The sequence below is a fragment of the Phyllobates terribilis genome, unplaced genomic scaffold, assembly GCF_046119375.1.
Source record: "Phyllobates terribilis strain yellow unplaced genomic scaffold, ASM4611937v1 Scaffold_7__3_contigs__length_470593459, whole genome shotgun sequence".
NCBI classification, from domain to species: Eukaryota; Metazoa; Chordata; class Amphibia; order Anura; family Dendrobatidae; genus Phyllobates; species Phyllobates terribilis.
Genome location: NW_027362767.1, coordinates 323,973,063 through 324,000,849, shown reverse-complemented (window position 1 = coordinate 324,000,849; position 27,787 = coordinate 323,973,063). Strand labels below are relative to the sequence as shown.

Sequence of the window (27,787 nt, the reverse complement as noted above, 5' to 3'; positions counted from 1 at the left end):
ACTGTGTTATTTTGGAAGGTGTATTCCCATGCACCGCTTCACACCCACACATGGGTATACGCTTCCTCAATTCGGCTTTTTTTTGCTCTTCTCCTTATCCTCAGCCTCCACCAACACTATACCACCAGGGTGACCGTGGTCCGTGTTGCCAGCATTGCAAGTTCCTCCGTCCTAATTTTTGGCAGCTTTTACCGTCTTGTTAAGCTAATGCGACCTCCACCACTTTTTCAAGGGGCATTGATATTGTCTTTTTATTCCACTGCGAACTCCACCATTCTTCCAACGGGGATTGCATCTCCTCCTAATTTTAGTCAGCTTTTGCTTTTCAATGCATAGGCGAACACTAAGGGAGACCCACTCCCCAATAATGGGAAGAAGGTTTTTAGTATGCTGTAATCCACGTCTGTTTCAAGGGGCATTGCAGTTGCTCATAATATTTGGAAATCCTTCCATTCACTGCTTAGGCAAACAGTGCACAGGAGACCCAGTTGCTATAAATGGAAAAAAACTGCTTAGTTAAGGCCCTCTGACCTCCATGTCACTTCCAAGGGGCATTGGAGTGCCTCAAAATTTTTGGTAGGCATTGCACTCACTGCATGCCCTATAACTGTGTAGCCGAACCTCTCCTTTTGGTACAGAAACATATCCTACTAGACATGTATGGTTGACTGGCCTGATAATGATGTGAATGGTCCCTGTTCCTCCTGCTCTTTCTCCTTTGCCACCACCTCATCCATCATTCATCACCAGAAGCTTTGTTTTAACGGGAGTCATAGAACTGGGATAGTAGCAGGAAAACATCCAGCAATCCTCGGAGGAGGTAGGATATGCGCCAAAACGCTGACCACCTCAGGCCTAGCCGCTACTACATACATGCGCTTGCATTCCAAGAAAACAAAGCAGATGCTAACTTCTATCATCATCATCATCATGCTCCTCACCTTGGCACTCTCAACTCCCCTGATGGAGAAGCCAGGGCCCACCGGAGGAGTCTGGTTCTCTGGTGGGCTCGTCCAATGCTGCCCTAAAGCAGGCCGGGCTAAGAAAAGTGTGTGGGGGGATGTTCCAAGGAGAAATAGGGGCGGCTGGGGACCGTTTATGGACACCCGGCCGTCACCAGGCGGCTGGGGACCGTGTATGGACACCCGGCCGCGGGGCGACTGGGGACAGAGTATGGACACTCGGCCGCCCCCTGGCGGCTGGGGACCGAGCGTGGACACCCGGCCGCCGGGCGGCTGGGGACTGAGTATGGATACCTCGCTGCTGAAGCAGCCATGAGGTATTGGCCAGCTTCAGCCTCCTCCAAACTAAAAGACTCCATTTCAAGTGCAAGCAAGCTAGCAGTATGGTATTGCAGCCTGGGGGTGGGTGGGTGGCAGGCTGCATACTTGCGCTTGCATTGCAAGGAATGGGGGAGGTACAATTGAACACTGCCCTGGGACAAGGACTTGCATGGGGATAGTTGCAAATCTGCATCTTATGATGCGGAAAGGATCACTTCTGATGGTCACACTTTTAGGCAGTGACCTGGGAGTCAGAGATGCTTCCAGGGGTCTTCCCCATGCTGTTCCCATGTCTTTTCAGCACTGTATGCATGTGTCACACAGCACATGGCCAGATAAGATTGTAAAATGTTAAAATTACATTTCCCGGTGAATGCATTTGTCACGGTTGAAAGCAATACAAAAGTGCAAAAACGCATAAAAAATGCTACTTGTGAACATAGCCCAAGGTGTGGAGGAGTATTTTTGTTTTTGGTTATTTATTTTACCTTATACACAAGTCTTTACCCTGGAAAGGAACTTCCTTAACATATTTCACAGGAAAACCGTTTCAGTTTCGTTTTTGAATGTTTTTATTGTGAGCCCGTTAAAGTGGCTTAATACCTCTGACCACGTTGTTGACAGCAGTGACCTGGGGATTCAGAAATTCTTCCTGGGGCGATGCCCATGCTGTCCCCATGTCTTTTGAGCACTGTCACTATCGTTTTGGGCACTTTTTAGGCTTTCTACAGACTGCAGCCACAAAAATGCTCGGGTCTCCCATAGACTAACATTGGGCTCGTTGCTCGGGTCGAGCACCAGAGTATCACGGTGAGCTCGGCCCGAGCTTCGAGCACCCGAGCATTTTAGTGCTCGCTCAACACTAGTTGTGACGTCACTGCTGCATCTAATACACACAGGCCAGAACAAGCACTCAACCTAGGGAAGGTGAATGCCATCTGATTTTATGGTTTTAAAACATTGCTGACCATTAGAGGCCAAACATCTTAAACTAGATAATTTCTCTTTTAAGAAGAAAAAAAAAAAAGTTTTCAAGTAATTTAAGTAATATCATGTTTTAAATGGGGCTCTCCCTTCTGGCAACTATTGTCTTACCAGGATTTTATAAGTTAGTGTGATACATTCTGAACTTAAAAAAAAAATCAAACTTTGAAAAGGTTTGTCTAGACTGAACTAATTCTCCTAAATCAGGTGATCACCATTAGTCTAGCTGCCCCCAATAAATGAAACTTTACTGCTAGGAGAAGTTGCATCCAAGCATTTGTTTCCCTGTAGAGGGGAATGTAGTATAGAAATGATAGTAATATAAGTAAAACAGGTGTAATTATTTGTATATTGGGATTATCTGTCCAGTTAAATTGTAGCAATTAAAACAAAAATAACCAACTCATTAAATACACACACAGCTACTAACCACGTGACCATTTTATGAGGAAACACAAAACATAGGAATTGTAATAATTAAATAACTCTGTAAAACTAAAATGAATGAGTGGATAAAGCATTAGTAATCCGAATGCAATGTAGAAGAACTCAGTACAGAAAATACAGAGTGAGTGAGGAAGGTTTAAAGTCAACAAAATGATCAAAAACGCTGTTCAATGTTCCTAGGGTTGTATAAGAATGACGGCACACATGGCCCATGTATAACAAAGTCTACGGGAGCACTTACAGCTTGAAATTCTGGATACTTTGTATGTTCTCAACTACCAGCCTGTTCTGCCGGGCTCAGAGCAGTCATGGATAGCTGCTTCATTTGACCTCACATCAACAGAGCAGCTTTTCTTCTTCCAGTCTGTTCTGGCGACTGGGCGTCTCTGCCGATCTCATGCCAATTCAGAGCAGGCTCCCCACAGTAAGGCAGCGGGGATCCAGCAGTTAATCAGCATGACATCAGTAGTCACTCCCTGCCTACAGAGCAGAGCGGAAGAGAAGAAGCTATTATGTCAACACAATATCAACAGAAGCCGCAAAATCGCCATCAGGAAGCGGTCTGAGCCGGCAAAGATTGGCGCCGGGCACATCAGGCAGGTAAAAAATACAAAAGTCCGGGGTAACCCCTTTAAGGTGGCTATATAATTAAATGGCTATTGGCCACGTGCCCGCTGGGTAATATGAAAAGATGGTTAAGACTTGTTAAAAGTTCTCTCTTTTTTTTAAAATTATTAATCAGCTGCCCAAAAATAAGATTAAACCCAAATAAAATGACTTCCCCAGTCGCATAAAAAAGGGGAAGATGATCAAGAAAGATGGTTATAGACCAAATGAATATCGTTGCAAATATGACCAAAGATTACACGAATTACTGTATATTTATGAGTCTTGAGTGATCATGTCCAACCCATTGACCAAACTTTTCCTTTTTTTCCTTTTTATCAATTATAGCCAGTGTGACATGCAGACGTAGTGCTGTTGCAGATTGTGACATGCAGAAGTAGTGCTGTTGCTTTAAAAGCATTCAGCAACTATTAGAAGTAACACAAGCACATGAGACACAAAGTGTTGTGCTCCAGAAGCATCCAGCAACTAGAGGGGTTAACACAGTCACAGGAGAAGGGAAGTGTTTTAGCAGAGCCCCAGGGGGATTGTGGGAGAAAGGTGGTGTGTGTGTTCTGTATCTCACAGAAGCGCCCCTGCAAGAGAAAAGGATTCAAGTCAGGAGTGAAGCTAAGCACAGGTCAGGTAGAGTTCCTGAACTAGCAGTGCAGAGTACTGTCAGGCAGAAAGATAAGGACTGGAAGAAATGGTGTCACAGGGATCATCTCCCTCAGCAAACCCTCCCCCCCTTGTCAAGTGTGTCTGGTCAGCAAGTGAAACAACCTATGTGTCTGTGCCTGAGAGAAGCTGCAGCACACGGTCTATGGTCGACCTGAGTAACAGTTCCCCCAGGATTCCCAAAAATTCATGTAACCGGTCTCGCCCCTATCTATACTTAGGCGGCGTACTTGTAACACAAGACTGAGGGTTTAGTCTCTAATTGTTGCAGATATCTTCCAATGTATGTCACTTGGTTCTCAAATCTGACCATTGTGCAAGTAAAGGTAAAGTAGCATACATTATTACAGGCTTTTCTTGACACAATGTACAGCCATCATGAAAACTTGATAGACCGCAAATAATGGGGTCTCGGGATTTTTGGAGACCTGCTTAAAATGGTTCTGGCATTGCAGTCATGGCTCACTATGGATGGAAATCATGACACTAATGTGAACCACGCCTTCTAATTTGCTCAATAAAACGTGACCACAATGTGGAACATGCTGTATATTATTCACCCTATACTGTATAACTGCTCGGTTTCTTGCTGCGAGGACAAGACAACGCTATTTTAGGCTCAGTCATGTGACAATTCAGCCAGAACAAGGGCATTTAATTACTTGTCAAGAACTTGAACAGAACAGAAAAGTGATTATTAGTGTTTTACATTTTGTAAGAATCGACATAATCTGCAAAGAACATCTGGCTGATGTTTAACATTTGTGCTGAGTTACTACGTGCCATTAATCTTCCCTTTTTCAGAATTATCCATAAGACAAACTCAGCACGAACCATCTGCCTGATAATTGTGTCTAAATGGTGCTTAATCACAAGCTGGGCATGCACTTATTATGTTTAACTTCATAAAACTGGAATTCCGAGGCCGGGCCAAGAGACATATATAAAAACCCACCATAACCAACAATTACGGAGCGAAGTTGCATTACTCACTTTGCTGTATATTTTTCTTCTATGGTTATAATCATGTTTTGTAGCAGGCCAAAACTGCAAATAGTGACTTTGGATAAACTCTTTCTAAACCATAGGACTAAAATAGATCTCTAATATGCACTATGGGCTAACAATGCCTGGCATGTGTACTTCATGTATCCATCTATGAGCAGTAAACTTCTGAAAAAACAATCCACCAACGTTTATGTGACGCTCACAGCCCTCCCTGGGAGATGGGGTACTCGGAGCCGGGTCAGATGTTGGGGGAAGCTGTCCTTTCTGCACATTATGGCATCCGTTCTTCTTGGGCGGGCACCATTTTAAGTGGAAAATGACAGTCTAGGGTAAAAAGCGCACAGTACCCGGTAGCAATGGGCAATCTCCTTCCGTTGCTGCGGGCACGCAATCCTGCCGACTACGCCAAGTATGTGACGCTCACAGCCCTCCCTGGGAGATGGGGTACTCGGAGCCGGGTCAGATGTTGGGGGAAGCAATCGTGGCCTGGACCCGTTCCGTGCCCAGGGCCGTCACACAAAAGTGATGGGCTATCAGGGTTGAGTGGTTATTATACGCCACCCGTGGTGTCTGGTGATGGCCACCAGCGCTGCGGCAGTCCTCTGAGGCGGGATGTAGTGGCAGCAGGAGATGGTGCTACTCCCCACAGGCGGAGCACGGCCTCAGGGCAGAGAGGTGGATGGAGGGAGTTGTAGTGCAGGAATTCTGGTGCTGTGCTGTGCGGTGCAGAAAGAAAGAGACCGGAGGCCATAGGGGTAGACTTCCAGGGTTTTTACTCACGGTAGAGCATGCAGCTGCAAGGCTTCTCCCTGCTCCTCACGGGGCTCTGCGGCCACCAGGACCGGGGGTCCGATAACCTCCGAGTAATTCAGGTGCTTTAGCCAGGACCCCGCACCACAGTGTTCCTAGACTTCAAAATAGGTCCTCTCCTATCCGTGTGTGTAGAAAGGCTGGGTCTCCCTCTGGACTATGCACAGAACAAGTGTACGGGTGGCTACTCCGCTCCATTACCCGGTGGGATCCACTGAGCCTCCGGGCTTCTCCGACTGAGACATAGAGTAACAAAGTCAGATATCGGGGGCCGGTACCCCTTTTGCAGCAGGAATCCCTCTGACTAGGCCAGAGCAGCGAGGACAGGTGGCATATACCGCTCCGTCTGCATCCTCCTGGGAGCCTTTTGCGGTGGAACTAGATTCCTCAGCTCCAGGCCTTCTTGGGCAGGGACCTTGACCGGGTAGAGACAACCATTAACTCTTGCCCGCTCCTCGACTCAAGGCCAGAGTACAAGGACCGTGTCCCCATCAACTGCAGGTTCACACAGAAAGCCACGTTCAGTGATGAAGATCACAATCAAAAGACCATAAGCCCAAGATGGCTGTTTATTAAATATTAATTATTAAGCGTAACCTAAATGTGCGTCCTCCACCCTCACCCACTACATGGTTCCCCCTATCTTTTGGTTCCCCAATCTCCCATTATCCCGGCAGGGGCAGCCCACTGGTGCCTATTAGCCCCCTCTGGTGGGAGAAGTGTAGTGTTGGATGCAGAGGTGTGGTCCTGACAGTTGCACCATCCTTACCTCGAAGGAGAGATACCACACCCCATTAAAGAGGTGCAGTATCCCTGTGGCGATCGAACCCTCAGGGGCGCCACATTCCCCCCTGGTGAAACACAGCACGTCCGCGGGCTGCAAAGAGAGCAAAACCTGGTACAGACTTTTTTTTATATTTTTGTATAACATTACAACAATCTTCCCTTTATGGGAGGCACCTTTTCTTAAACGTTACAAACTGTAAATATTATAAAAGTATAAAAATATACAGTAAAACCATCAAGAGACATTATGCAGAGACAGACTAGTTAAAGTGCAAAGAAGAAGAGTCAGTTCAGAAGTGCGAGGGACCTGTCCCAAACCCCCAACGTAGGCCCTGGGGTGGCTGCAGGGCATGAAGATCCCAAATCGGACCTCCAAGAGAGCCACGCCAGACAGGTTTTTCTTCCGAGGTCTGAGGTAGAAGTATACTCGGTTTTACATAAAACCAATAAGGAGCACCTAAAGAGATGCAAACTATATACAGTGGAAGAGTCTGCCTACTGCAAGTCCGCAGGGACAAATGTCTCTAGAATCCGGGAGGAAAGCATGGTAAACATAAAACATAACATCATAACTGCAAACAAGTTACAGCCGCCGGGGCCGCTTAATCCACGGGTCCCCACCGGGGAAAAGGCTCATTCCTCCCGACGGAGGCTGGTCGGTCCCCCACTGTCGAGCGCGAGGGGGCATCGCTTCTGGACACCTTGTGAACATCCAGGGCGTACCAACCCCGCACCCCGTGGTGGCAGGTGTACGTAACAAAGTCACCCAGGAAGAGATTCCGACCAGGGTGTCCCTTTTTCAGCTGCGGCTCGACGTCCCGCTGGCTGATGAAGACGTCCTGCTCATACTGGGGTCTCCTGATGAAGCCCCCATCCTGCCTCATGATGGAAGCGGACGACTTGTCCTCGCTCCCGGGGGCTTGGACGGGCTGCCTCCTGCTGGCGGGCCCTGGACTTTGCAGCCTTGGCGCGCACCTCGAGGCGCTCGCAGCAAACCTCCCTCTGTCGTCGCTCCCGATCGAGCTGGAGGATCTGCTGGCGACACAGCTCGCTCCTCCTACGCGCTTCAGCCCGGGTCTCCCGGAGGAAGCCCATCAGGTCCCCCCCCTGGTTGTCCCAGGCCAACTCTTCAGCTGCCGGCCAAGTAACTGTAGGTGCGGGCAGCGGAGTCAGCAGGGGCTGCTGCAGGTCCTCAGGAAGCGCGGACCAGTCCGGGTTGGGGTCGGTGGATACCCCAGCAGACTCAGGTTCTTCCGAGACGGGAGTCGGGAGGCAATGCAGGTCCCCGCCGATGGCTGAGGCCTCTAACTCCGGGGCAAAGACCTGCTCCCAGGTGACCGCGCCAGGTAGCAAGTACTCAGTCATGAGGTCCAGGAGGGGCACGGTGGGCTCAGCAGCCACGACGGGGGTATCACACTCACCCGCTCTTGGGCTGCACGCGACCTCTGTTGCTTCATCCTCCCGAGTTGCTACTCCTTGGCGGCGGGCCCGGATGCGCTGCAGCATTTCTTCCAGCCACGCAGCGGATGCCGCTTGCTGGGCCTCAGCTACCATTCGAGCAAGGTCCGGGGTTTCCTTACAGAGAAAGTCAAGATCTCCCGGGGTCAGGGATATGCCAGCCTCCCCGCCGACTGGAGAAGGACCTGGGCCGGGTTCGGAAGGCTCCGGTAGACTCCCCTCATCAGCGTCCATGTCTGCTCCTGAGGATAGTAAGTCTCGGACTGTTATGGCCGCACCTGTTGGTTTTCCTCATTCCCTCCTCTTTTCGGGGCGGCTCCAGGGCGGTAGGCCGACAGGCACGCCTTTGGACACCCCATCCGTTTTGACGGGCACTACCCCGCGGATAGTCTCTAATGGAAGGGGAGGTCTGCTCTTTTGGTGCCATGGGGGAGCCTGGCCCACGATAGGAGGTGCTAGGAAACTGTCCTTTCTGCACATTATGGCGTCCGTTCTTCTTGGGCGGGCGCCATTTTAAGTGGAAAACGACAGTCTAAGGTAAAAGGCGCACAGTACCCGGTAGCAATGGGCAATCTCCTTCCGTTGCTGCGGGCATGCAATCCTGCCGACTACGCCAAGTATGTGACGCTCACAGCCCTCCCTGGGAGATGGGGTACTCGGAGCCGGGTCAGATGTTGGGGGAAGCAGTCGTGGCCTGGACCCGTTCCTTTCCCAGGGCCGTCACACAAAAGTAATGGGCTATCAGGGTTGAGTGGTTATTATCGACTACGCCACCCGTGGTGTCTAGTGATGGCCACCAGCGCTGCGGCAGTCCTCTGAGGCGGGATGTAGCGGCAGCAGGAGATGGTGCTACTCCCCACAGGCGGAGCAGGGCCTCAGGGCAGAGAGGCGGATGGAGGGAGTTGTAGTGCAGGAATTCTGGTGCTGTGCTGTGCGGTGCAGAAATAAAGAGACCGGAGGCCATAGGGGTAGACTTCCAGGGTTTTTACTCACGGTAGAGCATGCAGCTGCAAGGCTTCTCCCTGCTCCTCACGGGGCTCTGTGGCCACCAGGACCGGGGGTCCGATAACCTCCGAGTAATTCAGGTGCTTTAGCCAGGACCCCGCACCACAGTGTTCCTAGACTTCAAAATAGGTCCTCTCCTATCCGTGTGTGTAGAAAGGCTGGGTCTCCCTCTGGACTATGCACAGAACAAGGGTACGGGTGGCGACTCCGCTCCGTTACCCGGTGGGATCCACTGAGCCTCCGGGCTTCTCTGACTGAGACATAGAGTAACAAAGTCAGATATCAGGGGCCGGTACCCCTTTTGCAGCAGGAATCCCTCTGACTAGGCCAGAGCAGCGAGGACAGGTGGCGTATACCGCTCCGTCTGCATCCCCCTGGGATCCTTTTGCGGTGGAACTAGATTCCTCAGCTCCAGGCCTTCTTGGGCAGGGACCTTGACCGGGTAGAGACAACCATTAACTCTTGCCCGCTCCTCGACTCAAGGCCAGAGTACGAGGACCGTGTCCCCATCAACTGCAGGTTCACACAGAAAGCCACGTTCAGTGATGAAGATCACAATCAAAAGACCATAAGCCCAAGATGGCTGTTTATTAAATATGAATTATTAAGCGTAACCTAAATGTGCGTCCTCCACCCTCACCCACTACATGGTTCCCCCTATCTTTTGGTTCTCCAATCTCCCATTATCCCGGCAGGGGCAGCCCACTGGTGCCTATTAGCCCCCTCTGGTGGGAGAAGTGTAGTGTTGGATGCAGAGGTGTGGTCCTGACAGTTGCACCATCCTTACCTCGAAGGAGAGATACCACACCCCATTAAAGAGGTGCAGTATCCCTGTGGCGATCGAACCCTCAGGGGCGCCACATTTACACCAAATAATGTATATTTAGTAGGGGTTGAGTCCACACCCCTGATATCCTTTCGCATTAATTTTCTGGTTTAATTTTAGGGCTTGTCTCACCATAGACAACCCTTTTAATGCAAACAGAGCAGTAGTGCAGTACACCCAAGAAGTCAGAACAGAGAAACCCAGCAATGAGCAAGTTACTTGGCCCGTCTGGTCTATTATATACTCCAAAGACTTATCGACACCATAAGTGAAACTACAACTCCCATAATATCATGACAGCCACATTCTGTCGAGCTACTATCAAGAGATTCATCCTCAGAGCTCCTTATCCGCTACTTAGAGGGGTTGCCCAAGTAGAAATTGACAGCAGTGTTTAGATGGTTAAACAGCAGCGATTGGACAAGCTGTGTAGCGGCAGGTGATGTCTACTAGGTATGGAGCAGGTTCTGCTGCTAAGCTCCTGCACCCAACATAGAATGTACGAGTGTACGTTATGTCTGGAAGGGGTTAAAGTATATGAGCAAGTGCCATCAATTTTCACCTTAAACACAATAAAAATATCTAAAATTTATACCACCTACTAGTTGTCTTACTCTCTGCAAATATTTTTAAAAGGAACCCATCATGGCTGAAAACGCTGTTAACCTGCAGGATAAATAGTGTTATGAAGGTGCCTAACGCAGTACTGAAAGTGCAGCACCCAGGAGAAAATGGACTTTATTTCTCGAGAGTGGTCGACTTTTAATTATACAGGCATGCCCGGAGCAATGACATTCACGGCTCCCAGTATCGAGAGCAGCAGCTATAAGCACGCCCCAGCACTAACTAACAACCGGCTTTGCAGTGCATCACTACAGAGTCGGCTGTCAGTCAGTGCCGGGGCATGCTTAGTGTTGGAAGCAGTGACTGTAATTGCTCCGGGCATGCCTGCATTAACTGAAAGCCGGCAGCTCCCAGGAGGAATAAAGTTCACTCTCTACCGGGTGCAGCAGCCGGGCACCTTCATCAGGCTCCTACCGTAATCTGCAGATTGATAGCGTTATAAGGCCTGACAAGTTCCCTTTAAGTTTCTAGTTTTCTCCTTAAAAAATGTGTCTAAAATTTAGACATAGACTAGCCATGCCAACTTTTTAATAGAAAAAGCAATGGTTTCAAGTTTGTCAAATATTTGGTGCATTTTGGGTGCATAACTATTGAAAATGGCATTTACTGTTTTGTTTTTACTAAGTAATTTCATGTTCTTGTTTATGTTGTGCTGCTGTGATACTACAATTTCCCTCAGGATCAATAAAGTGTATCATATCGTATAAATGTCAAAAGTGGTGCACATATAAAATTGGGTCAGAGTTTTTAAATTAGAATTTGGAATAAGTGCAAACGTAATTTCCCCCAATATAAAAAAAAAAAAAAATTTCTAGCCAAGTGATAAATGTCTGAAGAACTTGATGACCATCCCGATTGTTTAGGTGACTTGGTTTAAATGCTTATGCCAAATAACCTCAATGAAAACCTGGACATAAAAGATCACATTGATTAACATTTTAACCCCAATTCATCAAGACTGGTGATTTTTTTCATCAGTCTTGGTAAGCAGTGCACTGGAGTAAGATGCACCAAATTCATTAAGAGGCTTGCGCCTCCTACTAATTTTAGCACAAATTTCAGCTTCTATGTATTACGACAGGAACTGTTCTCCAATCATGGACTAACGTATGACACTTTTGTGAAATTTTGATGACAGTCAACTGCGCCCACTCTTGACCTATTTTTCAAAAAGATGACAGAAGGTGGAAACTTTACTCCAGAATTCTGCCAAAAATCTGTCTGATGAATCGGGGCCTAAAACTTAAAAATAGCACACTACAATCTGCAGATGCGCACCAGCTTCAGTACTTCCAGACCTGAAAAATGCTCTCTCAGCTAGCTGATGTTTATTTGACCCCCATCATGAGAAAAATGTAACATTAGCATTGCGTTCATTCCTCTTCCAGACATCTAAATAAACTGGGTCTGCGACAATAATCGCTGGCAATAGAATACTTGATAGTGACATGGTTCTGACCACGACTGTAATAACAGTTGACGCTGAACGTAGACTGTGCACAAATTGCTAGAGCCATATATCTGAGATGCAGTGGGGAAAATAAGTATTTCAAACACTGCCAATTTTGCAAGTTTTCCCACCTACAAAGAATGGAGAGGTCTGTAATTTTTATCGTAGGTACACTTCACCTGTGAGGGACAGAATCTAAAAATAAAAAAATAGAAAATCACATTGTATGATTTTTACATAATTAAATTGCATTTTATTCCATGAAATAAGTATTTGATCACCTACCAACCAGCAAGAATTCTGACTCCCACAGACCTGTAAGTTTTTCTTTAAGAAGCCCTCCTACTCTGCACTCATTACCTGTATTAATTACACCTGTTTGAGTGTGTGGACAGGTGTCTTTTATACAGGTAACGCGTTCAATCACACTCCAACCTCTCCACCATGGCCAAGACCATAACAATAAGCAAACAGCTTGGTGAGAAGGCAACAACTGTTGGCACAATTATTAGAAAATGGGAGAAAGACCAGATGACTGTCAATCTTCCTCGGTCTGGGGCTCCATGCATGATTTTGCCACGTGGTGTAAGGATGATTCTGAGAAAAGTCATGAATTAGCCCAGAACTACATGGGAGGACCTGGTCAATGACCTGAAGAGAGCTGGGACCACAGTCTCAAACATTACCATTAATAACACACTACGCCATCATGGATGAAAATCCTGCAGGGAACGCAAGGTTCCCCTGCTCACACCAGCACATGTCCAGGCCCCTTTGAAGTTTGCCAAGTGTGACATGCACTAGTGGTGCTGTAGCTTCAAAAGCATCCAGCAACTGTTACAAATAACGCAAGCAAAGGAGACAGGAAGTGTTGTGCTTCAGAAGCATCCAGCAACTAGAGGGGTTAATAGTCACAGGAGACGGAGTATTTTAGCAGAGCCCAGGGGGATTGTGGGGAACTTGTTATTGTAGTCTGGCTGAAGCCGAAGAGAAAGGTGGTGGTATGTTATCTGGATCTGACAGAAGGCAACTGAACAGGATTCAGATCAGGAGAGAAACTAAACACAGGTCAGAAAAACTCCCTGAACTACAGTGCAGAGTATTATCGGGCAGGAAGATAAGGACTGGAAGGAATGGTGTCACAGGGATCATCTCCCTCATCAAATACTCCCCCCTCCATCTGCATGCAGGATAAAGGATGCGGAGTACTATTGTGTCCTTGTGAAGGAAAAGCTTGTGGTTGTGTATGCATAGAAGTGTGCTGCTAAGAGATCTAATCTATGCTGAATTATGCTACTGAAGAGACTGTAATACTGTGCCTTGTGAAGAAACTACTGTATTGTTACTGGAGCCGATTGCTCAAGACTCCGACTGTACTGTAATGAAGATTGTTGCTGTAATATCCCTGAATTGCACTGGCCGTGCTTCAGATTAAATTCCACTGTTAAACTGTTGAAAAAGACTCTTGTCAGATGTGTCTGATCAGCAATTGAATCTATCGTGTGCCTGAGAGAAGCTGCAGCCTATGGTCGCCCTGAGTAACGGTTCCCCCAGGATTCCGAAGAATTCATGAAAGCCGTCTCGCCCTATCTGAACCTAGCGGCGTACGTGTAACACAATGACCATCTGCATGATCCAGAGAAGGAATGGGAGAAGGTCATGTGGTCAGATGAGACAAAAATATAACTTTTTGGTATCAATTCCACTCACTGTGTTTGGAGAAAGAAGAAAGAAGAGTACAACCCTAAGAACACTGTCCCAACCATGAAGCATGGTGAGGAAAACCTCATACTTTGGGGGTGCTTTTCTGCAAAGGTGACAGGGCAACTGCAACGTATTGAAGGGAGGATGGATGGGGTCATGTATCACGAGATTTTGGCCAACAACCTCCTTCCCTCAGTAAAAGCATTGAAGATGGGTCGTGGCTGGGTCTTCCAGCATGACAATGGCCTGAAACACACAGCCAGGGCAACTAAGGAGTGGCTCCGTAAGAAGCATTTCAATGTCCTGGTGTGGCCTAGCCAGTCTCCAGACCTGAACCCAATAGAAAATCTTTGGAGGGAGCTGAAACTTAATGTTGCCCAGTGACAGCCTGGAACCTGAAAGATCTGGAGAAGATCTGTATGGAGGAGTGGGCCAAAATCCCTGCTGCAGTGTGTGCAAACCTGGTCAAGAACTACAGGAAACATCTGACCTCTGTAATTGCAAACAAAGATTTCTGTACTAAATATTAAGTTCTGTTTTTCTATTGTATCAAATACTTATTTCATGCAATAAAATGCTAATTAATTATGCAAAAATCATACAATGATTTCCTGTTTTTTTATTTTTAGATTCTGTCTCTCACCGTTGAAGTGTATCTACGATAAAAATTACAGACCTTTCCATTCTTTGTAGGTGGGAAAACTTGCAAAAATCGTCAGTGTATCAAATACTCATTTTCCCCACTGTATATGTCAGGAGCATATACCCTCTATGTAAGGCTTAGATATCTATAGGGCCCCTTTGTAAAAGTATAACATATGATATGCATTTTTCTGTTGTGGCCCATTGTATGGGAAAGAGCATATTAATCCAGCTGAGTCAAAAAGACACGCCATTAGATTGCATCAAGTAAGTATACGGATATATAACCCCAATCCATCACAAAACTATAAAATAAAGATACAAATAAAATTAATATTTTATTCTTCAGGATTCATCTGTTTCAATTCAAAACATTCTAACACTGAACAAACAACGAATAATTTCATATCCGTACAAATGAGTAAAGATTTGGCTAGTAAACAGCCTTAAGGAATTAAGTTGCATAATCAAGTATTAATATTCCCTTCTAATAAAATGATAACATTTAAAAGACATCACCATAATATGTTTCCATTAAAAAAAACAATTATAGCTCCAGCCGACTTTGCCAAGTTTTAAGTAAATTGTTTATTTTCAGAACATTTATGAATATGATAGAAAGGCCATATAAAAGTTTTACTCTAAAGCAACCTCAATTACACAAGTTAGGAAAATAAATAAAATGTAACAGGAAATGGTTAGTTAAGTCTGTGTTCAAAGGAAAAGGAACACATGCATGCTAAATTATTAGCAAATCCTGTGTAAAACAGAAAAGTATGTGAAGTAAATTTATATATTCTGTAAGCAGCGAATACAGTGTGTAATGTCAGCAGACAACTTTTGTCTGCAGTTAGAAGTCCCTTCATAATCAGCTGTTGGTGGGCAAGGGGCAAAGCAAATACCAATTTACCTATAACTCTACAGTAGGGAAAACCAGGAAGGCACAAGCCCCCTCATCAAGTTCGGCATTGTTCACGCCGGTCGTTATAAATCAGGCCCATGGAGTGTTTGAGGAGTCTTTTTCCAAAAAAAACAGTGTGCACATACCCCAACTATCCTACTTCTGGCACAGAACTCCCCTCTGTGTGATAAAAACACCCTAAGAAGGAATAGAAGCAGGGGTACAGCTATAGGGGTGTAGAGGCATCCCTGACACCCTGGTGCCTGAAGGGTCCAAATGCTCTTCTGCCACCTCACCAATTTTCTAAATGGCACATGGTAGTTGGGGGTCCTGTGTGTGACTTTACTTTGAGGCCCACCAGTTACTCCAGTGCCAAGAAGGTCACAAAATCGAGCATGAATGTTTAGGTCTTCTTTCACGTAATTTTAATTCTATACTTATTTAGCAAAGGTTGTCATGACTCAACAAGTACCAAATTAATAATGTGTCTGAGATGTATCTCATGTAAGACTGAAGATGACATTGGTCAACGGCTGTTGCAAGTTAAGTTGGGAGTCAAATTACACTTAAGTGCTGTGACAGCCTCGATCTGTTATCGAGTCAAGGCAACCATTGCTAGATCTCCACCTAGTGCTGAGCTAATGTATTGAATAGATGATGTCTTATGCATATCCATAAACCATTACACAGACACATACATACCGGGTCGTCTTCACTGTCTGTTCCTCCTAAACTTATAGAGCTTCGTCTCTGTGCACTGACGGAAGACTGAGAAGGGTAAAACAATTAGGACTGATGATCCAAATTCAGTTTTCACCTACTTTACATCTCTAAATAAACATCAGAACAGCATCTAGACAATCAAAGGCTCCGGGGTATACAATAGATATGATCTTTGCATATGGATCTGCATCATTATATACTGTAGGATGAAAAGATACCCCATACATAAATCAGTATGCTACCAATCATATCATGAATGCTGGGCGAGCCCTATACGTACATCTACAGAGGGTCAATCATTAACTTTGGCCAGACTCATTTTGTAATGATGAATTTTATTGCTCTGCAGAGTCCGTAAATGAAGTTATACTACGGACCTCATGTTATACCCTGGCACTAACCCTACTTGACCTGCTATCAAACTAATCCTCAACAATACATATAGAAAGGAAGAAATAAGAAAAAGGAAAAATAAAGAATTAAAAGCAGTCTGACATTCCGAATTCACAAAGGGTTAGGTTCATAGTTCCAGCCACAGTTTCCTCCCTTATTGGGTAAAAATAAATCTTCTTGCCCCAACTTTAAATATCCTAACCAAAGCAGACTGACTTGTCTATACCCCTGCACTAAGCCTAGAGAACATGCTCTCAGTCTCCCAACCACTTCAGCCCTGGTTTACAAGTTATATTATCCCAAGTCATGGCATACCCAGGACTTTTAACAAGACAGAATAATCTCAGATGTAATGGGGCTACAGTATATGGGTAATGTACCACTAATGTTATTGAAAACAGTACATTTGTGTTAAGGCAAAAAGCGCAAAGCCAAAGAAAGAAATACAATCCCATCACTACAGGAGATGTAAAAAAAAATCCAAAAGGCATGGTTACCATGGGGTTAAAAAAAACAGGAATTATAACATAAGGAAAGATTATTTTACAAGAAATCCATCTAAAATTGTATGCACAGTTAGCACTACAGTGTATTCGTCCCCAACACACTACATCTAGTGAACTGGATATTTTTACGTTTTGGAAAGGGTTTGGATAGGAAGTAGTGTCACTCATTTATAAAGTCAAGGAAAACTTGCTAAAAGTTTTCACAAAGCTGAAGGACAGTCATGTATCACACCATTTAATAAAAACAAAATACATAGTAAATAAATGCCGAAGCACTTACTTTCCCTGATGACTGGGCAAGAATCTCATGCAATGAGGTTATCTCTGGCGGACTCCTGGGCAAGCCGTCATCTTCTGAAAGCGTCCCAGAATCCTCGAGCTTCTTGGGGACAATACCCTGCGGTGGAGATCCTATCCGAATGTTCTGCTGAAGCTGCAGCTAACGAATAACACGGCTCATTGTTAGGTCTAGCTCAGATATAAAGGGAAGATCATTAGCTTCTGCTGTCAGGATGAAAGAGATATAGACCAGCAGCTTAGTGTCACAAGAGACAAGATAATTTGTAAATAATTGACCTGCACATTTGATGAAAGTCGTAATTATTTATTTAGCAACTACCATTATTTGTAAAAAGTATCAATGGACAGGACTTTGGGAATACTATGAATACACTGTATATAAAGAGACTGAGGAAATGTACAGCCAGGCGGAAAATGTGATATTTGTCCTTCACATAAAAGTTAGGGTTTTAAAGCCATATTTTAATTCTTTAATTCTTTATGCTTGTACCTGTAATGCCTTCACTTTCCCGGGTGTGCACTCCTGGGAGATATCTTCCGTCACAGAGCCCTCCATCTCCGAAATAAATACACTGTCATGAGATACTGCCTTGTTCCCCATATTTGCTTTGGCCCTTTAACAATGAACATTTAAAAATCAGTTTAAAAATAAAAATTAACACCCTACGAATCGTCTTGGCCGCCAACACCTTCTACAAGTTGCTTTGATTGCTTTTTGGAGGAAAAAAGAAGCCATTTTAGTGCAACATGGCATTTTTATACCTGGATAGGACACATGGACATTGGTTGTTGTTTTAAAATAATTGCTTTAAAGAAGATGTATCACCAATAATGAAAAAACAGATAGGGATAGATATATATTTTTTTTAAATAATAATTTTTCACATGTACGTTTTGAATCATTTTGTGTTTTTGATACATACTTAAGGCGGCATTTATTTTGCCTGAGCTTCTGTTAACAGCATTTAAACTTACTGTATGTGGCTGGTGAAAATCAAATCTCTAATCTTACATTTAGCAGTCAGTTATTGCTTGGTAAGATGTAGAGTTTTTGATGCAGTTTTTTGTGCAGAAAAAAACCCCACAGCATTTTACAGTAAAAATAACACATGGAATTTCGAAAATATCATTCAAGGTTTTTCGACTTGTGGGTCCATTCTTTTAGCATTCTTCTACTGAAATTTTTCCCCATTGTGACCAAAAAAAAAACAAAAAAATGCATGAAAAGCAAAAAGCATAAACAAAAAGATGCATTTAACAGAAAAACTTGTCGAAAAACTTGTCATCAGATAATGACCTGCCTCTTTAAACCTTTGTCATAGTCTTAACCTCTTCCTGACCATCCAGCATACATGTATAGCAGATGTAGGTGGAGCAAGCTTTGATCAATACATTGCGTGTTTATGTACTTCTAGCTCTGACTTCGGCATTTAAGCATTGCAATCTGGAGGGTGGGGTTGTAAGGTTTTCTAGTGCCCATCGCTCCCCCCTCCAATGCCTACTGAAGGTCTCCATCATCACCACCACCATCGTGGTCTTTAAAGCTTAAACTGCAGTTGAAATGCAGAATTATTTTCAGTACAGACAACATTACTAGAGTATTGCAGTATATAGTTCAAGAGATCAAATGACTGCCGGTTCAGTTACGAGAAGTGGGCTAATGAAAAAAAAAGTAAGAAATACATTTGAAAAAGTGTCAAACTTTTTTTTTTTCAAAATACCTCTTAAAAAAAATCCAAAACAACATTTGTTCTTGCTGCATCCATAATAGTCCATTTCAGATAATATTTTGTCACCCATACGGTTTTAAAAAAAAGAATTGTGGGAAAAAAAAAAAAGCACAATGCCATCAGTTTCACCCCAAATAAATTAAGTTCTGATAGATTTCCTAAGGGCAACATTATCAGCAGGTTTTTGCTATGTAATCTGATATCAGCATCAAGTAGTGCAGGAGACCCCGATTCTAGTGATGTGTCACTTACTGGGCTGCTTGCTGTAGTTTTGATAACATCACTGTTATCTTGCACTGTAGATCTTGCAGTTCTCTAAATGCTGAGCTCTATATAACCCCGCCCACATCACTGATTGGCAGCTTTCTGCCTATGCACAGTGTACACAGAAAGCTACCAATTGGTGGTGAGGGCGGGGTTACACAGAGCAGGAAGACTACATAGCACAAAACAACTAGTCCTCTAGTGATAATCTCCTGCTGATAAAACATTGATTTTATTGAAACTACAAACAGACCAGTAAGAGACTAGAATTAGGGTTTCGGTCCCTTAATCATGCAGTTTCCAATATTACACTGTAAAAACCTGCTGACAGATTCCCTTTAAACACAGAAATTATAATGAAGATTAGCCATTTTTACACCAGACTGTTGCAATATGTCCAGAAACCATACAAATATTTTCTTACACTTCATCATCGACATGAAAAGCAATGGTGTTGGCTCCAGATGCACTGACATCGGTACTGGACTGGCTGGGTTTAAGGTGGCTTTCTCTACTAGGAGTTGTAGGTTCTTTCCTTTTCTTTTTCACAAATAATTTCTTGAAGGCCTGGAATTTTGATTTCTTCTTCCCTGATGGAGAAAAATATTTGTACATATGCTAAATATAATCTTAGATTACAATTTCCAGTTAAACATCCCTAGAATGGTTCTTTCACATATTTGATCTTTGAGGTTATGCACCTACAGAGTATTTTTTTGGAGGCAGACAAAAACGACAAGTGGAAACCGCTTCAGGAAATTCTCCTTCTTGGAGACTTTTTACAAATTTTCATTTCCTGAAGTGGTTCTGAAAAAATATTTTCCTGAAGACTTTTTGCAGCCTTTTGATCAAACAGTGCCTAATTTGGAGCAGATTCCATCAGTAGCTGCTTGAAAGAAGCGCTATGCATTTTTTGTTCTCCACCAAGCGTTTTATAAAATCTGAAGTGGAAAAAAAAACCACTCAAAAAGACTGAACGTATGGAGTAGTTTTGTTATAGAAATAAATAGGAAGAGTCTTTCAAGTGTTTTTGTAGTGGATCTGCTCCCCAAAAATTCTCAAAACACGCCATAAGCACATTCCATGAAAAACCGCTGTCATATCTGAAGAGCTATCTAATGGTTAGATTTTGCTGACCTGACCATTAGGAACCTCCAGTGATCACCAGAACCGGGGCCCTATGACCAGTCCCTTCCACCAATCGAAAGACAACAGCCAGAAGGAGTTCAATGGAGTGTATGTGCCCTGACACTCCTTTCAAAGTCTGCAGTACTGACAAAAAAAACATTCATAGAAAAGAAGCAGAGCACATACAGTGGGGAAAAAAAGTATTTAGTCAGCCACCAATTGTGCAAGTTCTCCCACTTAAAAAGATGAGAGAGGCCTGTAATTGACATCATAGGTAGACCTCAACTGCGAGAGACAAAATGAGAAAACAAATCCTGAAAATCAGTCTAATTTGGAAAGAAATTTTTTTCAAATTTTGGTGGAAAATAAATATTTGGTCAATTACAAACAAGCAAGATTTCTGGCTCTCACAGACCTGTAACTTCTTATTTAAGAGGCTCCTCTGTCCTCCACTCATTACCTGTAGTACTGGCACCGGTTTGAACTTGTTATCCGTATAAAAGACACCTGTCCGCAACCTCAAACAGTCACACTCCAAACTCCACTATGGTGAAGACCAAAGAGCTGTCGAAGGACACCAGAAAAATTGTAGCCCTGCACCAGGCTGGGAAGACTGAATCTGTAATAGGCAAGCAGCTTGGTGTGAAGAAATCAACTGTGGGAGCAATAATTAGAAAATGGAAGACATACAAGACTGGTGAGCAAAAACCCCAGAACCACACGGGGGGACCTAGGTAATGACCTGCAGAGAGCTGGGACCAACCTTACACAGGCTACCATCAGTAACACACTACGCCGCCAGGGACTCAGATCCGGCAGTGCCAGACGTGTCCCCCTGCTTAAGCCATTACATGTTCAGGCCCGTCTGAAGTTTGCTAGAGAGCATTTGGCTGATCCAGAAGAGTATTTGGAGAATGTCATATGGTCAGATGAAACTAAAGTAGAACTGTTTGGTAGAAACACAACTCATCGTGTTTGGAGGAGAAAGAATGCCGAGTTGCATCCAAAGAACACCATACCTACTGTGAAGCATGGGGGTGGCAACATCATGCTTTGGGGCTGTTTCTCTGCCAAGGGACCAGGATGACTGATCCGTGTACATGAAAGAATGAATGGGGTCATGTATCGTGAGATTTTGAGTGCAAACCTCCTTCCAGTAGCAAGGGCATTGAAGATGAAACGTGGCTGGGTCTTTCAGCATGACAATGATCCCAAGCACACCGCTAGGGCAACGAAGGAGTGTCTTCGTAAGAAGCATTTCAAAGTCGTGAAGTGGCAGTCTCCAGATCTAAACCCTATAGAAAACCTTTGGAGGGAGTTGAAAGTCCATGTTGCCCAGCAACAGCCCCAAAACATCACTGCTCTAGAGGAGATCTACATGGAGGAATGGGCCAACATACCAGCAACAGTGTGTGCCAACCTTGTGAAGACTTACAGAAAACGTTTGACCTCTGTCATTGCCAACAAAGGATATATAACAAAGTATTGAGATGAACTTTTGTAATTGACCAAATACTTATTTTCCACCAAAATTTGAAAAAAAAATTCTTTCCAAATCAGACAATGTGATTTTCAGGATTTGTTTTCTCATTTTGTCTCTCATAGTTGAGGTCTACATATGATGTCAATTACAGGCCTCTCTCATCTTTTTAAGTGGGAGAACTTGCACAATTGGTGGCTAACTAAATACTTTTTTTCCTCACTGTAGCACTTGTTTTTTGGTAAGGATAAGTTCCTGCAGGCTGTTGTACTGCACTGCAGACATCACTGGTCTGATAAGTTCACTTATCCACATAGCCGATGGGCACAGGAGTTGGCTGATATTTACATGTATTAGTCTTGTCCATAAATCAGACCACACTTGCCGATGCTGTGATTTTTATCCCCACATGGATCCGAGATAGCAATACCTGCACTAGGGAAAATATACTCATGTGAATGGAGCTTGAAGTCAAGAGATTTTGATGGCGAGGGTTGCATGTAAACAGATTATGCAGAGGTATAGGCGCAGTATGGCATTTTGTATGTAACACGTACAACTATTACTATTTTTTAAGTATTGCCCATATTCTTACTTCCAAAGATCCCTGAAACAATGCTTTGTCCACAAGCGGTTCCAATATTTGATAATCACTGACAAAAAAAAAGCTAACAGGCCCTGCATTACTTGTTCACTTTCTATACTCAATACTTTCACTATTGTACAGCTGAATAAATGATGTTCACAATAGGGAAAAGGAAGAGTAAATGCTTCTCATGATGAGCAAGATTTCCCAAGTTGTGTCACAGTGGGGAGAATCTACAGATTACAGCTGCAGAGGAGGAATTATTTATTTTTACAACAATCTCTCCAACATCTGTATAGATATATAGAATGCATTTGAAAGGAACCTGCCTGTCCGGAAACGCTGTGCAGTCTATGGGCAACATGTTATAGAGCATGAGAAGCTCAAAATCAGGGTGAAAAAGTTTGTGGGAAAAGATTCAGTATTATATTGTACTAATTGCACAAGATTTTAATGTATGTTTAAGAGTTAAAAGGGTGGTTCCTATCAGTGACTGACAGCCTACCCTGTGCATGGGGGAATAGCTGCCAAACACTATAACAATGAAGGCAGATAAGACATTATGTTCAACGTAACATGTTTCCTTATAGGCCACGTTCACACGTTCAGTATTTGGTCAGTCATTTACATCAGTATTTGTAAGCCAAAACTAGGAGTGGGTGATAAATACAGAAGTGGTGACGTGTTTCTGTGGCACCCCAGGGGGTCTGGTTGCCACAGTGGTAGAAATACCATGTCTGAGAGCGAGCATGGGTTTTCCTGGTCAGGAGCACTATTGCATGCAATGCCTCCTGTCCCAGTCCACGGAGGGGAGGAACCTGCCCTTTATAAACTGGATCTGGGGCTGGGTTAGGGAGTCGAGTTCTAGTCCAGAGGAAGGGACAGAGGAGCAGCAAGGAGCTCTGGAGGCAACACAGGAGCAGAGAGCCAGGGATTGGAGCTGATAGAGCTCATCCTGGCAGAAGACGCAGAGAACCGGACACCGGAGTCCGAGGCTGTGAGGATATCCACATCCAGCAGCAGAAACCACCTGGCAGGGGATTTCAGGTCCTCTGGCCATAGAAAGCCCGGAGGCTCAGTCACACGCAAGGGACCAGCACCGCCATCGAGGAGCGGAAGGTACCAAAGGCCCCAAATCACCAGCCATACGGGTGAGCACCACACGGTACACTCAGGGACGTGGGCTACTACACGACTACAGCAAGGTAGCCAGGAAGAGTGCAGTCAGACGGGAAGGCCTACACCTCCACCTGGCCAGGGGGACTCTTGTTCGCTCACAGACTGACCAGGCCTCTAATGTTAGCCAGTACTCCCGGCAGGGCCTTCTCCATTACCAACAGTAAAGACCCTGAACTGCACTGCACGGACTCAGTCATTTCTGCTGCGCCCATGCACCACAACCCTCACCATCTACACACGCTGCCCTGAGGCTATACTCCTCTGCTGCGCACCAAACATCAGCCTCAGCGGTCTGCCCCGCAGCGGCGGTTCTCAGTGACCGCAATCCACGGGTGGCGTAGTCGGACATTTAAACATTAAAAACCAAATAATCAGATCCGCCACTGGATTGACCACCCTGAGCCACGGGACCAGGTCGCCGCCACAGAGACTACAACCCCTAGCATTACACAGAGACCCGGCTCCGGGTACTCCCCCACACACGGCCCAGGGGGGACGTCAACTTTGGCGTAGTCAGCAGGATTTCGTGCCTGCAACCACTGGGTACTGCGTGACTGAAGAAAGACTGATACTTACCGTGGTGAAGTTTCCCGCCATCCGCAGCCGTTTTCCCGCCATCCGCAGCCATTTTCGGGACGCCGCGCGGGAAGAAGAGGGGCGTGGACGCCATAAGCGCGCGAGAGCTGAAGACCCGCCTTATGTACAGACGCTGCGCAAGGTCCTGGAAGGAGCCCAGCGGACGCCGACGTCACCAACGCGCGACGCAAGGTCCTCAACCCCGACGATCGCCTACGGAGCCGCGGCCTACGGGGAGGAAGCAACGGAAGGTAGGCCACGGTTAACTAGGGGGGAGGAAGACACCAGGAAGGGAGGGAGCTCCCACCGCCAGCACGGCTGCTACCGCAGTGATGCCGTTCATGTTGCCGTATATACCAGGAGCGGCATGGTTACCCCAGTACTCAGGGGAGTCGCATACCCTGAGCGACTTTAAAGAATGACTGAATAGCCTATTCAAAGTATACCCCCTGTCCGAGGAACAAAAAGTGAGCATCCTGATAGGCCAGTTAATCGGAGCCACCCAAAGAGAAGTGAAGTTCTGGTCAGCCAGGGAAAAGGGGACTGTAAAGGAAATACTGGCCCGTCTAAAGGACACTTTCGATACCCGCACCTCAGCAGAGATCAAGCTAAAATTTTATGGATGCAAACAGCGGGCACAAGACAGTATAAGGGACTATGCTTTGAATTTGCAGGAGGCCCTGAGAGCCATTAAGCAGGCAGACCCTGACAGCGTGCTGAATGAGGATAAGCTGTTGACTGAACAGTTCATTGAGGGTCTACAGTCCAGCGCCCACCGAACCCAGTTGCGTGTAATAGCCTTACAGAACCCTGATTTGGACTTTGCGCAGTTTAAAGACGGGGCCATCCGGGTGCTCCGAGAACGGGCACCAGGTGGCGCTGTAACCCACAGGCGCCCTGCTATCACCTATCACCAGGAGGCGGCGCCCTTGTCTGCAGAGCCTGTGGGAGCTGATGCACGGGCTTTGGACAAAGCCCCGGCTGCAGACCTGCACCATCAAGTCCAAGAGCTGACCAAAAGCGTTGCCGAACTAACTAGAACTGTGCAGTCTTTACAGGTGCCCCCCCCCAGGAAAGATCCAGCTGGCTTCCAGTCCGGAGGACGTCCCTTGGCGCCGACAGAGGAGGATCCCATCGTCCAGAGGAAGGCCCAGCGACCGCTACGACCAGGACGGACAACCCATCTGCCGCCGCTGCAACCAACCAGGACATATGGCAAGGTACTGTCATTTAAACGGGCCCAACCTGGGGCAGAGGGCCGACCCCCAGGCATAAGACCATCAGGCCCATCGAGCTGGCGTGATAAGTAAGTAGGGGGATGACCGGTCTTGCCTGTGGTGCTGGATGGCATTCCTATGAGTGCACTACTGGACACCGGGTCACAGGTAACCACCATCCCCTATGTGCTTTTTAAGCGGTACTGGAATGACTCAGATATTACCCGCTACCCAGATAACGATTTGAGCATCATCACCAGCAATGGTCAGCCCGTACCGCAGGTGGGATTCAAGGAGGTGACCATCAAAATTGGTAAAGTTGAACTGCCAGCGCAAGGACTGATTATCGTGGACATTGACCGTCGTGAAAGCCACCCTAAGATAACCTTGGGTACTAATGTTATTGAAAATTGTCTTGCAGAGATAATTGTCATATTACAGCAGGTTGTGATGAAAGCCAGCTCCAGCCAGCAGCGTGTCCTACAAAAAGAGATCAGAGCCCTGATGAAAAGGCAACAGGTAGAACTGTCTGGTGGTGAGATTGGTAGCGTTAGGATGAGTGACCCGTTCCCTATCGCCATGCCCCCAAAAAGTGAGATGATGATCTGGTGCCGGACTGCAATCGGGTTAAGAGGAAGGGACTACCAAGCCATGGTAGAACCCGTCTACTCAGACAGTAGGCCCACCATTTTGACAGCATGGGGGGTGGTCGATGTACGCCATGGGAGGGTACCCGTCCGCATCCTAAACATTGGGGAAAGAGAAGTATACTTGCTCCGGTATGCCACTCTAGCCAAATTGTTCACCGTTAACCAAAACTCTGTAAAGGCCGTGGAACCTTTGCCTCCATCTCAACCAGAGGAGGGTAACGGCTCCAAGAAACAAATGGAGGACTGGTGTCAGAAGCTGCATGTGGGCACCGACTCCACTCCCTCACACTAAAAACAGGGAGTCTACCGGGTGGTGCAGGAGTACGAAAGAGTCTTTAGCAAATACCCGCTAGACTTTGGGCAAGTAAAGGGGGTAGAACACCACATCCCCACGGGAGACCATCCACCCATAAAGGAAAGATACCGACCTGTACCCCCTGCACACTATCAGAATGCCAAGGGAATGTTGCGAGAAATGAAGGAGGCTGGGATAATCAGGGACAGCTGTAGCCCCTGGGTAGCTCCACTAGTTCTTGTGAAAAAGAAAGATGGCACCAAGAGAATGTGTGTAGATTACAGAAAGGTCAACCGTATCACACACAAAGATGCGTACCCGTTACCTAGGATAGAGGAATCTTTAGCTGCATTAAAGTCTGCTAACTTCTTCTCCACTTTGGATCTCACTAGCGGGTACTGGCAGGTTCCTGTAGCAGAGGCAGACAAGGAGAAGACCGCGTTCACCACCCCGATGGGTCTCAGCGAATTCAACTGTATGCCGTTCGGGCTCTGCAACGCACCAGGAACCTTCCAGCGGTTGATGGAATGCTGCCTGAGGCACAGGAATTTCTAGACGGTCCTGCTATACCTGGACGATGTCATCGTGTATTCCAAAACATATGAGGACCATCTGAAACACCTGGCAGAGGTGTTTGACGCCCTGGCAGGCTACGGCCTAAAGGTGAAACCCTCCAAGTGTCATCTACTGAAACCAAAGGTACAGTACCTGGGACACGTGGTGAGTGCTGACGGAGTAGCTCCAGACCCTGATAAGATCACAGTGATTAAGGACTGGCCAAGACCCTCCAGCATAAAGGAAGTGCGGCAGTTCCTCGGGTTGGTAGGCTACTACCGAAGATTCATCCCCGGGTTCACCAAAATTGCAGCCCCTATGCAAGACCTCCTGTTAGGTCAGTCAAAGACCAAGAATCAGAAGCCGCCCTTCAGGTGGGACAAGCTGGAAGAGGAGTCTTTCCGCCAGCTGAAGATGGCCCTCACGGGGGATGAGATCCTGGCTTACCCTGATTACGGCCAGCCTTTCATCCTCCACACAGACGCCAGTAATGTGGGGCTGGGAGCCGTACTATCCCAGATCCAGCAGGGCAGAGAGCGGGTAATTGCTTGCGCCAGCTGAAAACTACGGCCCACAGAGAGAAACCCTGAGAATTATAGCTCCTTCAAGCTAGAGTTCCTGGCAGTGATGTGGGCAGTGATGGAACGTTTCAAACATTACCTTGCCTCTGCCAAGTTCACTGTGTACACGGACAACAACCCGTGGACACACCTGGACACTGCAAGACTTTGTGCCCTGGAGCAAAGATGGATAGCCCGGCTGTCCAACTATGAGTTTACCATCAAATACCGGGCGGAACGCACAAATGCCAACGCAGACACCCGGTCCAGGATGCCGAACTTACCGGACGGAGGGGAAGATCCAGAAGAACTGGAAGAGACTGAACTCCCTGCGTTCCACCGTCATGGGATTACCCAGTGTTCCCACTGTGTAAGGGACAAGCACTCTGCCACGTTCAATCCCTTACCCCAGTACAGCTGGGCGGAGACGCAA

At 46.0% G+C, this 27,787-nt stretch overlaps 1 protein-coding gene across 7 annotated transcripts in view; it reads right to left on the bottom strand.

Annotated features, from left to right (window-relative positions):
* The window catches only part of KIAA1210 (KIAA1210 ortholog), a 131,876-nt gene that overhangs the window by 14,733 nt on the left and 89,356 nt on the right, over positions 1–27,787 (bottom strand). For all 7 annotated transcript variants that reach the window (XM_073641174.1, XM_073641175.1, XM_073641178.1 and 4 more), the window contains 4 exons: positions 19,553–19,718; positions 17,625–17,748; positions 17,115–17,273; positions 15,915–15,980 (listed from right to left, as the gene is read on the bottom strand). In XM_073641174.1, the coding sequence (XP_073497275.1) occupies positions 15,915–15,980; positions 17,115–17,273; positions 17,625–17,748; positions 19,553–19,718 (515 nt within the window). The remainder of the gene's footprint in view (positions 1–15,914; positions 15,981–17,114; positions 17,274–17,624; positions 17,749–19,552; positions 19,719–27,787) is intronic.